The sequence below is a fragment of the Leucoraja erinacea genome, chromosome 9 (assembly GCF_028641065.1).
Source record: "Leucoraja erinacea ecotype New England chromosome 9, Leri_hhj_1, whole genome shotgun sequence".
NCBI lineage: Eukaryota > Metazoa > Chordata > Chondrichthyes > Rajiformes > Rajidae > Leucoraja > Leucoraja erinaceus.
Window position 1 is genome coordinate 32,202,079 of NC_073385.1, and position 13,683 is coordinate 32,215,761.

Genomic DNA, 13,683 nt, shown 5'->3' on the forward strand with positions numbered 1-13,683 from the left:
CAGGAGGTAGCACCAATGCAGTCATCAATGTAGCGGAGGTAGAGTTCGGAGATAGGGCCACGGTACGCCTCAAATAAGGAATGTTCGACGTACCCTACAAAGAGGCAGGCAAAGCTGGGGCCCATGCGTGTGCCCATAGCAACACCTTGGATTTGTAGGAAATGGGAGGAGTAAACAAAAAGTTGTTGAGGGTAAAGACCAGCTCCGCTAGGCGGAGGAGATTATCGGTAGACGGGAATTGGTTGGTCCTGCGGTCGAGGAAGAAACTGAAGGCTTTAAGAACCTCCTGGTGGTGGGGGATGGAGGTGTAGAGTGACTGGACATCCATGGTAAAGATGAGGAAATGGGAGCCTAGAAAACGGAAGTCCTGGAGTCGACAAAGAGCATGTGAGGTGTCTTGGACATAGGTGGGGGGGGGGGGGGGGGGGGGGGGGGGGGGGGGGGTGGGAACAAGCAGAAACAATGGGTCTGCCAGGACAGTCAGGTTTTTTGGGGAGTAGGTAAAATTGGGCCGTGCGGGGCTGGGGATTTAAGTAATTGTATCTGCAAAGGATATGATTATGAATTTTTGACAGCGTTCATTTTTTCAAAATTCACCCTTAAAGTCAGCTAAATTACTGAAACTTTCTACCTATCACCTATTTAAGGATGATTTGAAGTCCGGTGTGGCCAACAAAAGATGGATGCATGCACGAGTAGGGGGAAACGCACAGCTTTCTAAATCTTACCTTATTTGTTGTTCTTTTTCTAACTTGCGCATATATTTATGCATCTCCTTATTTAGAAATTCCATTGCATCCCTTTAATTAAAAGAAATTCTTAGGATCTCAGCTTTATCATAAAATAATCACTGAAACTAAAAGAAAAAGTGAACATTCAAAAAAGTTTAGAATTAAGACATATTTCAGCTAAGAATTATGTTTTACTTATAAAGCACAAAGTGCTGGAAGAACACAGCGGGTCAAATAGCACCTGAGGAGGGAATGGACAGATGGCGTTTCAGGGGTTGGGACCCGTCTTCAGAGTGAAGCACTCTATTCAGAGTCTGAAGAAGGGTCCTGACCTGTAATGAAGCCTGTCTATTTTCTCCACAGATATTGCCTGATCTGCTGAGATCTAATTAAGATTTCTGCATTTGCAGTTTCTTATGCTTCCTTTTTTTCCTGTAAGTTACAATAATATGAAGTTATTTTCTATTTAAACCTGATAACAAATATAAAACATTGTGAATAAATACAACAGTATTTCTCTGTGGAATAGAGTAGATGTCCAGATGGTAAAAGGTCCTAGCAATGTCTTTTGCAGTGAACATTTCAGCTTGGATAGTGCACTATTGATAAAGCTCTATGAAAGACCTTACACACAAGGAACCGCCGATGCTGGTTTACAAAAATAGATGCAAATTCTGGAGTAACTCGACAGGTCAGGCAGCATCTCTGGAGAATATGCATACATTACTTGTTAGTTAGGAGCACAGACAGGGGATTCTGTGGCAGTAAATGAGACTCCAGGATGTTGTGTTGTCTCCCTGGTGCCAGGATCCAGTATGTCTCCAAGCGATTGCAGAACATTAGGGCGAGTAGCCGGAAGTTGCTGTGAATGTTGGCACAAATGGCATAGGTAGAAAAAGGGATGAGATCATGTGAGGTGAATATAGGGAGTTAGGCAGAAGATTAAACATCAGGACCACAAGGGTAATAATCTGGCTAACTCTTGGTGCCAAGTGCTAGTGAGGGTAGAAATAGGAAAATAGGATAGATAAATGCATGACTCAGGAGTAGGTGCAAGGGGCAGGGAATCAGATTATAAGACCATTGCGATCTCTTCTGCGGCAGGGGTGACATGTATCCTTGTAGGGAGGTTCGCTGGCTTACTCAGAAGTATTTAAACGAGAGAGGCAGGGAGGTGTGAACCAGAAATTTGATGAGGTGATAGGAAGGTAGAAATCAGGACCAGTAAGTATCAAAGGAAGAATAGTCAGGCAGAGGTGAAGGAATATGTTGCCGTTGATAGGCTAAAATGTATTTATTTCTATGGAAGGAGTACTGTGCAGAAAGCAGATGAACAGAGCATGGGTTGATGATTGGGACTAAGATGTTGTGGAAATGTGGTTGTGGCAGGGACATGCCTGGCAGCTCAATGGTCTAGGGTTTTGATATTTCAAATGTGATCGAAAGGGAAGCAAAAGAGGTGTAGGAGTTGCACACCTGTCACAGCAGCACTCATTGACAAACTGGAGGGTTCGTCTGCTGAGGCAGAATGGGTGGAGCTTAGAAATGTTGTCTGGAAGGGCACGTGTACGATAGAGGCCATCTCCATTATTTTTCTCCGGGGACAGAGCTAGTGATTTCACCATCGTGGGGGAGTGGACCAACGCCTCTGGAGTCGAAGCAGGAGACTGTGGCGCAGGCGAAGATGGGACAGACAGAGGAACTGTCACAGGCATGGATTGTTGTGCTGACAAGAGCATGCGAGGGTCACCAGATGCAGATTGAAATGAACTTGTACGATCACGATAATAAGGTGGAGGGATTGGGTCCTTCACAGGCAGAAGATGTTGTCTGTTTTGTAGGTAGGTACTGCCATCGGCTCTAACAATGTACGAGCGTGGCTCCGATGCTAGTTTGGTGGCCTGCACTCTGCTTGAAATGCCATGAAATTTATATTTGGTGGCCTGCACACTGCTTGAAATGCTATGAAATTTATATTTGGTGGCCTCTGCAAATGCTATGCTTGCTTGAAATGCTATGACATTGAGTTTGGTGGCCTGCACTCTGCTTGAAATGTTATGAAATTTAGTTTGGTGGCCTGCACTCTGCTTGAAATGCTATGAAATTGAGTTTGGTGGACTGCACTCTGCCTGAAATGCTATTTCAAGGAATAGCTGTGAGTGAACTGCCAGCCCACCTGACCTGAGTGACTGATCTGCCAATCCACCAGCCCTGAGTGACTGATCTGCCAGCCCACCAGCCCTGAGTGACTGAGTTGCCAGCCCACCAGCCCTGAGTGACTGAGCTGCCAGCCCACCAGCCCTGAGTGACTGAGCTGCCAGCCCACCAGGCCTAAGTGACTGAGCTGCCAGCCCACCAAGCCTGAGTGACTAAGCTGCCAGCCCACCAGGCCTGAGTGACTGAGCTGCCAGCCCACCAGGCCTGAGTGATGAGCTGCCAGCCCACCACGCCTGAGTGATTGAGCTGCCAGCCCAAGAATCCATTTGCCCCACAACACCCATACTACACCTTTGGAAACCAGTCCTTTCGGCCCACAACACCCATGCTAGCACTCCAGAAAGCCCCCCACTGGCCATCAATATTGGAATTTGTGGAGAGGTGGAATAATGTGTTGGGGGACCAGCCCTCCCATGTGAACATGGGACCCAATGGGTCCCACTTAGTCCAGTTCATACTGTAAGTTTGAACAAAGAGAAGGAAACATCATCCATTTTCTTCTCCAAATTTATGTCTCATTTTTCAATCAAAATATTTCTGTAAACGCTTAAGGTTGTGAGTGTACATTATTAAAATGAAGATGCAAGGAACTGTAGGTGCTGGAATTGTGAACAAAACACAAAGCGCTGGAGTAATTCAGCAGGCCAGGCAGCAACAGTGGAGGGAATGGGCAAACAACATTTTGGTCGGAACTTCTTCAGACTAATGAGGAAGGGATCAGTCTGAAGAAGTGTCCCCATCTGAAACATCACCTATCCATTCCCTCCACCAATGCTGATTGACCCACTGAGTTACTTCAGCACATTGCGTATTACTGAAATGAAATAAGGCAATACCCTGCAGATTTGACAATCCACAAATATAGTTGAAACAATACACACCCGCATGGAACTCTACCCATTTCTAAGCAGCTGGAGTGAATAGGGAATAAATAAATGATATTTAGAATATCAAATTAAACTTAAGAATATTGTAATGGTCTTACTTGTGTTTATCTGCAAGACTCAGCATCATTTCTTCAAACTCTTGGATTTCCTTCCTGACACTTGACAAAGTTTCTTCAGTCTGATCAAGCATATCGTTGGTTGATTCTAACCTAAAATATTAAATTAATTGATATATTACAAATATAGCTTAATATATGTTGCTGAGTGAAAATGTTTCAAAACTGAGACTTTCCATTTATGTATTTGATTTTCTCTTGCACAGAACATCTGTTTATTTAATTTATAGAAGCTCCATAAAACTACCCAAAGTAATAACATATAAATAGTGGAAAAATTGTGGAAAATATTGCAAAATAAGTCAAAATAGCATGAGTAAATGGTACAAATGAATTCTAAAAACTACACGAGTATAATTTTCAACAGTGTCATTTAGTATATAACCTATTAATTAAATCCTAATTTAAGTACGGCACTACACAATCATCTCCTCAAATCAGTTTTAACCACCATTCAATTAAATCTGTACCTCATGTCCCTTTTAGTGCTCATGCTCTCTTCTAAAACATTTGCATTCAATTCCCATATAATAATTTCAATTTCCTAACAAAAGTATACTCTTTCCACATAAATTGTTGTTGATTTCCCATCAACATTTCAAGAGGGAAATCATAGAACTAGTACAGCACAGTAACAAGCCCTTTGGTCCACAAAATCCATGACAAACGTATTGCCAAGTTGAACTAATCTCATCTGCCTGTAAATTATCCATTTCCCTCCATTCCTTCCATATCTAAGTGCCAGTCTAAAAGTTATTTAAATGCTACCATCATATTGGCCTCCACCACTGTCCCTGGCAGCATGTTCTAGGCCCCCGTCGGCCTCTGTGTAAACAAAATTTGCTCTGCACATCTCCTGTAAATTTTGCCCCACTCACTTTAAAGTTATGCATTGGGGGAAAAGGTTGTCACTGTCTAATAATCTTATATAGATAAAACCCTGCAGAGAGAGTTTACAAAGAAAAATAAGAATGAACTTGAATTTACCGCATGATTACACATGAACATGTGAATCTTTTCCTTTTACATTAGAGATACAGCACGGAAACAGACCCTTTGGCCCACCGAGTCTGCCCAGAGATCACCCCATACACTAGCACTATCCTACACACTAGGGACTATTTATCATTTTTACCAAACCCAATTAACTAAATGTCTTTGGAGTGTGGGAGGAAACCGGAGCACCTAGAAAAAATCCATGTAGTCACAGGAAGAATGTACAAACACAAGGGTTGACACAAAAAGCTGGAGTAACTCAGCGGGACAGGCAGCATCCCTGGAGAGAAGGTGACGTTTCTGGTTGAGACCCTTCTTCAAACAGAGGGTATTGAATCAGTGAAATTCTCTTTGCAAAGGGCTTTGCAGATATAACTGAGTTTACTCAATTTAGAGACTGAAAGATTTATGGATATAAAAGGATTCAAGGGATATGGGGCTGATAGAAGAAGATGTGCTAATCTAAAAAGAAAATCAAACCCAATTTGTACCATTCAATGGTCAAGCAGGTACAAATGCCCAAATAGTTTATTCCTGCTTCTATAACTTATATGCTAATAAAAAAAATTACTTGTCTACAAGGCAACCTAAAAGATGTAGGGGGCAATAAAATAATATTGAATTACAGTCACTTATGTAACAGGAGATATGGCAGGCCGCTTATATGTAAAATGACCAAACAAACTGCAATGAAACAATGCAGTCTGAAGAAGGGTCTTGACCCGAAATGTTGCCTATTTCCTTCGCTCCATAGATGCTGCCTCACCCGCTGAGTTTCTTCAGCATTTTTGTCTACCTGCAATGAAACAATAACTATTTTAAAAGGGCATTTGGACAGATATATGGATGGGAAAGGTTTAGCGGGACATGGGCCAAATGCAGTCAAACGGGAGTAGACTTAAATTGATCAGCATGGGAAAGATGGGACGAAAGGCATGTTTCCATGCTGTATATAGTAGATGATTTGCTTTACATATTGGTTGTTCAGATAATCAAACTCTCATTACAACATTGTAAAGGATTTCCGGATCTTCCTCAAATAACTTCATGGGAACGTTTAGGCAAACCAGAAAATACATTGAAAGGGAGCAGATTGGAACAAACCTTACTTTGGTACTGCACTGACAAATCACTCCACACTGACACTCTGGAGAGGCATTTAAAGCTCTATCTCAGATGTTTAAAAAAAAGGTCTCCTATAAATAAAGGCTAAAATATTAAGAGGGAGAAATCCTTGGAAAACATTAAATAGAGAATAAAGATCAGTAGTGAGGAACATTGTGGAAATCGAGGAGAGAAGGAGGTTAGGAGCTTGATATTTTTCTTTCCTTGTTTCTCAGTTTTTGTACTAGAGGATCTGATGTTATGCATGCAGTGTTTCTTTAGTGACAGGACGTGCCAATACAGCATAGCAGCACCTTTAAAAGTAAAAAACTAGATTTTAAAATTGATACTTAATGTTGATTTTATACATTATACTTATTTGTTTATCAAAATTAGGCATTGATCGCAAAATCAAAACAGAAATGGGTGGTATATTGATGGAAAACAAGCGTTGATAAGTGTAGCTTGATTTTTAATGGATAAACGTCTCCAGAATGCCAGTGATTGAGCGGAGGCCCGAGAGAAGCATATAAAATGAGAAGCCTAGATAGGGTAGACAGTCAGAACCTTTTTTCCAGATGGGAACACCAAAACGAGAGTGCAACGTTTTTGGGTGAGAGAGGCAAAGTTTCAAGGAGAGGTGGGAGGCAATTATTTTTTAAACAGAAGGTGGTGGATGCACGGAAGATGCTGTCAAGGGTGATGGTGGAGACAATTATGATGTGCATTTTAGAGGCTTTCAGATAGTCTCAGGGTGTGACAGGGTATGAAGGGATATGATCATATGCAGGCAAATGTTTAATTTAACTTAGAACATGTTTGACACAGACATTGTGGACCAAAGGGCCTGTTGATGTGCTGTATGTTCCTTCTCTATGTTCTATGCACCTGCATTTTTTTTGTCAACAAGAAAAAGCAATGTATATGTTCATAGGGATTGTGAGCGGTACAGTCCAATTGTGTAGGAGGTTCTGCAGGTATGGGAATTTTTGCCTTTTTGGGTGATTATGAGTTCATAATTTTGTGAGCAATATTACGAAAAATCTATTGATTTTTAAAAGTAAAATATATCTAGTTCTTTTATTCATTTATGCATCAAGCAATTTCCTGTTGCTGCTAATTTCTGCTAAACATTCAGTGCAACTAAGAATAATGCCTAACAAACACACCGATCTGTTAGACTTTTCAAACGTTTTCTTGTTTCAGTTTCATATTCTTTTGCTTTTCTAGCTGCTTCGCTGCGAGAATTTCTTTGTTCTTGAAGGTCCTGATTTACAACCTTAATTTTATCGATTTCCTCCTGAACCTGCAGAAAAGAACAAATAACAAAATGTGAGGGGGAAGGGGGCAAAGTTTAAAGGAGATGTGTGAAGAAACATTTTTTCCACACCGATGGTGTTGGGTGCAGGGCACATGCTGCTGGGATGGAGGAGAGCACTGATGTGTGGGCGAGGCAGCAGATGCAATTGGGATATTTAACAGGCATTTAGATAGGCAAATGAAGGAAACAGGGGCAATGTGTGGGAAGGAACTGCAGATACTGGTTGAAACCAAACATAGACACAAAAAGCTGGAGTAACTCAGCGGGTCAGGCAGCATCTCTGGAGCGAAGGAATGGGTGACGTTTCAGGTTGAGTCCCTTCTTCAAGGTAACAGAGGCATATGAATCATAAGTAGGGTGATGGTAATAATTAAATTTGACATCATGATTAGCACAACGTTGTGGGTCAAAGGGCCTATTTCTATGCTGTGCTGCACAAGCTTCAAAAGGATCTCGGTTGAATATAAATGCCACTCATTCTGGGGCACTTGCATTTTGTACCCAATGTAAAATTAGTATTTAATGCTCTGTGATTTATGCCTCACTCATTGCACCCAGTGAACAAAGGAGGGACACAAATAACATGGCTAACTCTTTGCATCCTAAGCAACAGTAAAATTGATCTTCATATCTCAGATGAAGTAGTGTTTCAGGGATAATTAACAGATCTATTCCTTACTGTCATTCAGTTTCTGTTATATGGCCACTTGATTTTCCATTATGACTGACAAATAAGCAAAATACATTTAGGCAAAGTATTGAGGGCAGTCAGCAGCTGCAAAACTATACCCCAACAAGCAGCCAACATCTTTAGCAGAGGACAATATAAATATGAAGAAAAAAATAAACTAAAAAAGTAAATTATATTTTCAGAACAAGCAGACCTTTAGCCATTCCCTCCACAATTGCTGCCTGACCCACTGAGTCTTCTTTCTGAGTGCTTCTTTTTCTTATAATGATTAACTCTGAATCCTGTAAATGTTGTTGCTCCTCAACTTTTTCTAGAATTCCTGCCTCAAATGAAAGGAGAACTGCATTTACGAACATGTAAGACTAATTCTATATGCAGTGAAGGTTACAACAGGGTTTTGATCAACTGTGCCAATGGGCTGCGGCATGGCAGATGGGATTTAATGGAGATTATCCAAGGTGCTGCATTTTTGCAGGACAAACCAGGGTTGGACTTGCATAGTAAAAATTAGGGTCCTGGGAAGAGTTATAGAATAGAGAGATCTCGGGGTGCAGGTACTTTGTTCCATGAAAGTAGCAACACAGTAGATAGAGTGAAAGCAGCATCTGGCACGCTTGCCTTCATTGATTAGGGCACTGAGGCATCATGTTACAATTATATAAGACATTGATAAGACCGCATTTAGAGTATTGTGCATAGTTTTGAACACCCTGCTATAGGAAGGATGTCATTAAACGTGAAAGAGTGCAAAAGGGATTTATACGGATGTTACAGGGTCTGGAGAAGAAGTTATGAGGAGAAGGTAGACACAAAATACTGGAGTAACTCAGCGAGACAGGCAGCATCTCTGGAGAGAAGGAATGGGTGATGTTTCGGGTCGAGACCCTTCTTCAGACTATTTAAATCCATTTAAATCATTCAGGTGATGTAAACCAGCATCTGCAGTTTTTTCCTACACAAGTTATAAGAAGAGGCTAGTTATCTTTTCCCTGGAGAATAGGAGGCTGAGGGGTGACCTTATAGAGATATATAACACACGTCAGGGGCATTGATAAGGTGAAAAGCTGCAGTCTTTTCCCTATGTTAGGGGAGTTTAAAAATAATTATGCATAGATTTAAGGTGATAGGGGAAATATTTAAACGAGGCCCGAGAAGCAACTTTTTCCACACAGAAGGTGGTGCATAAATGGAATGAGCTTCTAAACAAAGTGATAGAGGTGGGTAAAATTATACCATATAAGGTACTTTGACAGGTACATGGATAGAAAAGGTTTGAGGTAAGTGGGCCAGGTGCAGGCAGGTGGGATCAGCTCAGTCAGGCAATTTGGTTGGGAAGGACAGGTTCGGCCGAAGAGCCTGTTTCCGCGTTGTAGTATAGCACTGATTTTAATAGCCAATGTCTTTCAGAAAACAATTAAAGGGTTGCTGCTCCCTGAATTATGTAATTTAACTGGGAAAATGTCAGCTTGCTAAGATGAATCATGCCCAGAAGTGTCCACTGAATGGACACTGATCAATGATCATTCACGTGATCTAATCAATTCCCCAAATCTAATCAATCGTATGGAGACACAGGAACTGAAGACACTGGCATCTTGAGCAAAACACAAATTACTGGAGAAACTCAGTCTGAAAATGGGACCTGACTGGAAACATGTTCTGTCCATTCTGTCTACAGATGTTGCCTAATCTGCTGAGTTCCTCCAGCACTTTATGTTTTGCTTATCAATCCTATAATTAGCCAGATACTTTGTTAGTGACCTAATTTACTCACAATACAATACTGAAAGCCAATAGCACAATGGGTCCCAGTTTTGTTCTAAATGTTTTTAAACATTCAGACGGACCGACAATTCATTCAGACATAACAACCAAGATGGGTCAAAATGACAAATTTTGATGGAGATTAAACATTTCAGTGAAAATTTTGTTACTTTTGAGAAAATCATTGTTTAGTGCTTTCAGTTATTCCACCTACATTACCCTGCAAGTGATTGGCATTACACCTGCCAATGAATGAGTATTCAATACTTCAAATCGAAGTATTCAATACTTCGCCGAATGACCAGAAACTTAACCATGGTTAGAAAAGTAGGTCAGTGGCTGGGAACTCAGAACACATGACTAATTTCATACTTCCCACAGGACAGTAAGGCACCAGGGATCTATGTAGACGTGGTAGATTAGATTCAAAATTGGCTTGGCCAAAGAAGACAGAGAGTAGTAGTGAGGTGGTGTTCTTCAGATCGCATGTTCATGACCAGCGATGTCCCACAAATATCAGTGCTGGGATCTTGACTCTCGTGACTCTTGACAGTACTGCAGGGGAATTGATGGAAGCAAATACAATAGAAATGTTTATGAGGTACTTCGGCAGACACATGAGCAGGCAGGGTATTGAGCGATATAGACTAGAGCAGATAGATGTGCAATTTCGATTGGCAGCGTGGTCAGCACAGTCATTGTGGGTGGAAAGGCTTGTTCTTGTGCTATATTGTTCTATAGGCTTTCCACCACCTACACTGTATGAGCCAGGGATCTGATAAAAAATTCTCCACTTGCTGGATGTGTACATCTCCACATCCAGGACAAAGCACATAATTGACACCGTGCCACCATCCTAAATTGACTCTGTCCACCACTAGTGCTCTAATACACAACAAACATTTTCACCAGAAGGACTGCATGATGGTCACTCTCCAACCCCCCTTCCTCTCCCCCCCTCCCCACCTCCACATTTCTTTAAGGCAGTGGCTCTTAACCTTTTTGGCACACGTATGCACATACGCGAATAAAATACTATATGGTATGTACCTTTGTTAGGTTCCTAAAAATGGGATCACAAATGGATATGTTATTTATGACCATGTCCCCCGTTAAAACCCCAAACGACCTGCCATGAGGGTCCCGACCCCCAGGTTAAGAACCACTGCCTTAAGGGCATCTAGAGATGGGCAATAACATTGACCTTGCAAGTTACTTCCACATCCCATTAATAAATTTAAAAGAAATGGACCCACAGGTACTTACCAGTACTTTATAAGCAGTCATCATTTTCTTTCATCTCTGAACCATGTATAATTGTTGCTGAAATCAAAAGAATTAATCTAATACATTTATAAAAATCCTACCTGTGATGATCTCATCGTTGCATTTTCAAATTCCCGTTGGTTGTATTCCATGAGGATTTTTAATTCATCGGTAAATTTGGCTCTATTCACAGCAAAATACATATTCATTATTTAAGTAATAACACTAATCATAATTGTATGCTTAAAGTTATTTTCTCTGTTTAAATATTTAACAACATAAAATCAATAAATAATCCAGATCAAATACTAGTTATATTGTTCATGGAGCAAAGTTAATTTATCTAGTTACAACCGCAGTTATTCTGATCAAGCGAATTACTTTCATATATAATGTGTAAGGTGGAACTACAAATGCTGACCGAAGACATACACAAAAGATTGGTGTAACTCAGCAGATCAGGCACTATCCCTGGAGAAAAGGAATAGGTGCTGTTTCGGATGGAGAGTGGCGCAGTGGCACAGGGGTAGTTGCTCCTTCCAGCCCGGAGACCTGGGTTCGATCCTGACCATGGGTGCTGTCTATACGATGTTTGTACATTGTCCCTGTGACTGTGTGAGTTCTCTCTAGGTGCCTCCCACATTCCAAAGACGTACTGGTTTATAGGTTGAGAGGCTCCATAGATGCTGCTGCACCCGCTGAGTTTCTCCAGCTTTTCTGTGTAACCTGGTTTATAGGTTAATTGACTTCTGTACAATTGTCCCTCGTGTATAGGATAGAACTAGTGTACAGGAATCGCTGATCGATGTGCTCAGTGATGAGATATATTAATCATCATCTTTTCTTCCATTCTCCTCTCTTTCACCCAGTGTCTTTTTGTGCTCCTTTCTCCACCTTTATCCTCATTTTCCATCCCCATTCTTTCTCTCAAGCACTTTAATCCTTCACCATTTATTTTGCTCTCTCTCTGTCGTTCTTGTTCTCGAGATTTTACTCCTTTCTATTTCATCTCTCCATGCTCTCTCATTGGTACCCCATTTACTCCCTAAATTTCAACATTTGTCATCTCTTGGCCCTTCACTTGATGCACTTTGCTCTACTTCTCCCCCTCTGCTTCTACCTCAAATCTATCAATGTCCATCATCGTACTCCCTACACTTTTCTTCACACACTTCCTAATTTCCAAAGCCATCTCCTGTATCCTTCTCTCCACTTTAATCACCACCATTCATCGAAGATTGATTTGTGGTTGTCCAATTTAGGTTATAGAACAAATATAGCCAGAGGTTTAACTAGTTTGCATCTAAAATGTGGTGTGATGTTTACAATATGAGATTGCTTTTTCCTAAATATGATTACAGAGAGGAAGTCCTGAAGTTGACAACCTGGTGCTCAGAAAACAATCTGGCTCTGAACACCAGGAAAACAAAAGAGCTCATTGTCGACTTCAGGAGGCACAGCACTGACTTAGTCCCCCTACATATCAACGGCGAGTGTGTGGAGAGGGTCAACACCTTCCGGTTTCTCGGCGTCCATATCGCTGCTGATATCTCCTGGACAGACAACACGACAGCGGTCATCAAGAAGGCTCAGCAGCGGCTGCACTTCCTGAGGGTCCTCAGGAAGCACAACCTGGACTCTAACCTGCTGCTGACCTTCTACCGCTCGTCCATCGAGAGCCTGCTGACATACTGCATTACAGCATGGTACGGCAGCTGCACCATGGCAGACAGGGAGAGGCTTCAGAGGGTAACTAGGACAGCACAGAAGATCATTGGCTGCCCTCTCCCCTCCCTGATGGATATTTACACCTCCCGCTGCCTTAGCAGGGCAAAGAATATCATCAAGGACAGCTCCCATCCTGCGTTTGGACTGTTCGACCTGCTGCCCTCTGGAAGGCGCTATAGGTGCATCAAATCTAGGACAAATAGACTCAGGAATAGTTGTTTTCCGAAAATTATAACTACTCTTAATTCACACATGCACTGACTTTACAGCCCAACACCCGGACTTCCATATATTATATCCACGTAATGAAATTTGGAACTGTAATGTGTATTGTAACTGTAATTTTTAACATTTTTTTAAAAAACATTTTAAATATTTAATATAATCTTTAAACATCTCCTTCACCATTTTTCCTTTATAGATATGTATATAGCGCCGCAGAATTGTGCACCTATCCCCCCCCTCTCCCTTTTGTTTTTGTTTTCTGTTTCTTGTTTTTTGTACTAAATTATATGTATGCACTGAGTACGAGCAGCTTTTAATTTCATTGTACATGTATAGTGAGAATAAATGGCATATCTATCTATCTAAATACAATGAAAATAGTACTTTCAGCACTGGTCACTTGTGCACAAGCTTTTGTTCGACTGTAACGTTTTCCAAGAATATTGAATGACACATAATTTTCTTTTACTTCTTAATAATTAGTTCTTCAATCTTTTGCAATTTTTCTTCGTATTCGTATTGAAGAACAGTTTTATTCGTCTCTAAATGTGTATTCTGCACTCTTAAATCTGATGTTATCTAAAAAAAAACACAGCATTCACGATAATGTTTAAGAACAAAAATCATTATTCAATCA

The 13,683-nt window shown here is 41.1% G+C and overlaps 1 protein-coding gene across 1 annotated transcript in view; it reads right to left on the reverse strand.

Moving 5' to 3' along the window:
- The window catches only part of ccdc175 (coiled-coil domain containing 175), a 63,035-nt gene that overhangs the window by 18,525 nt on the left and 30,827 nt on the right, over positions 1-13,683 (reverse strand). Inside the window, exons 7-11 of the mRNA XM_055641219.1 lie at positions 13,516-13,625; positions 11,195-11,276; positions 7,221-7,357; positions 3,934-4,044; positions 729-800 (exon numbers count right to left, since the gene is read on the reverse strand). Coding sequence (XP_055497194.1) covers positions 729-800; positions 3,934-4,044; positions 7,221-7,357; positions 11,195-11,276; positions 13,516-13,625 — 512 coding nt within the window. The remainder of the gene's footprint in view (positions 1-728; positions 801-3,933; positions 4,045-7,220; positions 7,358-11,194; positions 11,277-13,515; positions 13,626-13,683) is intronic.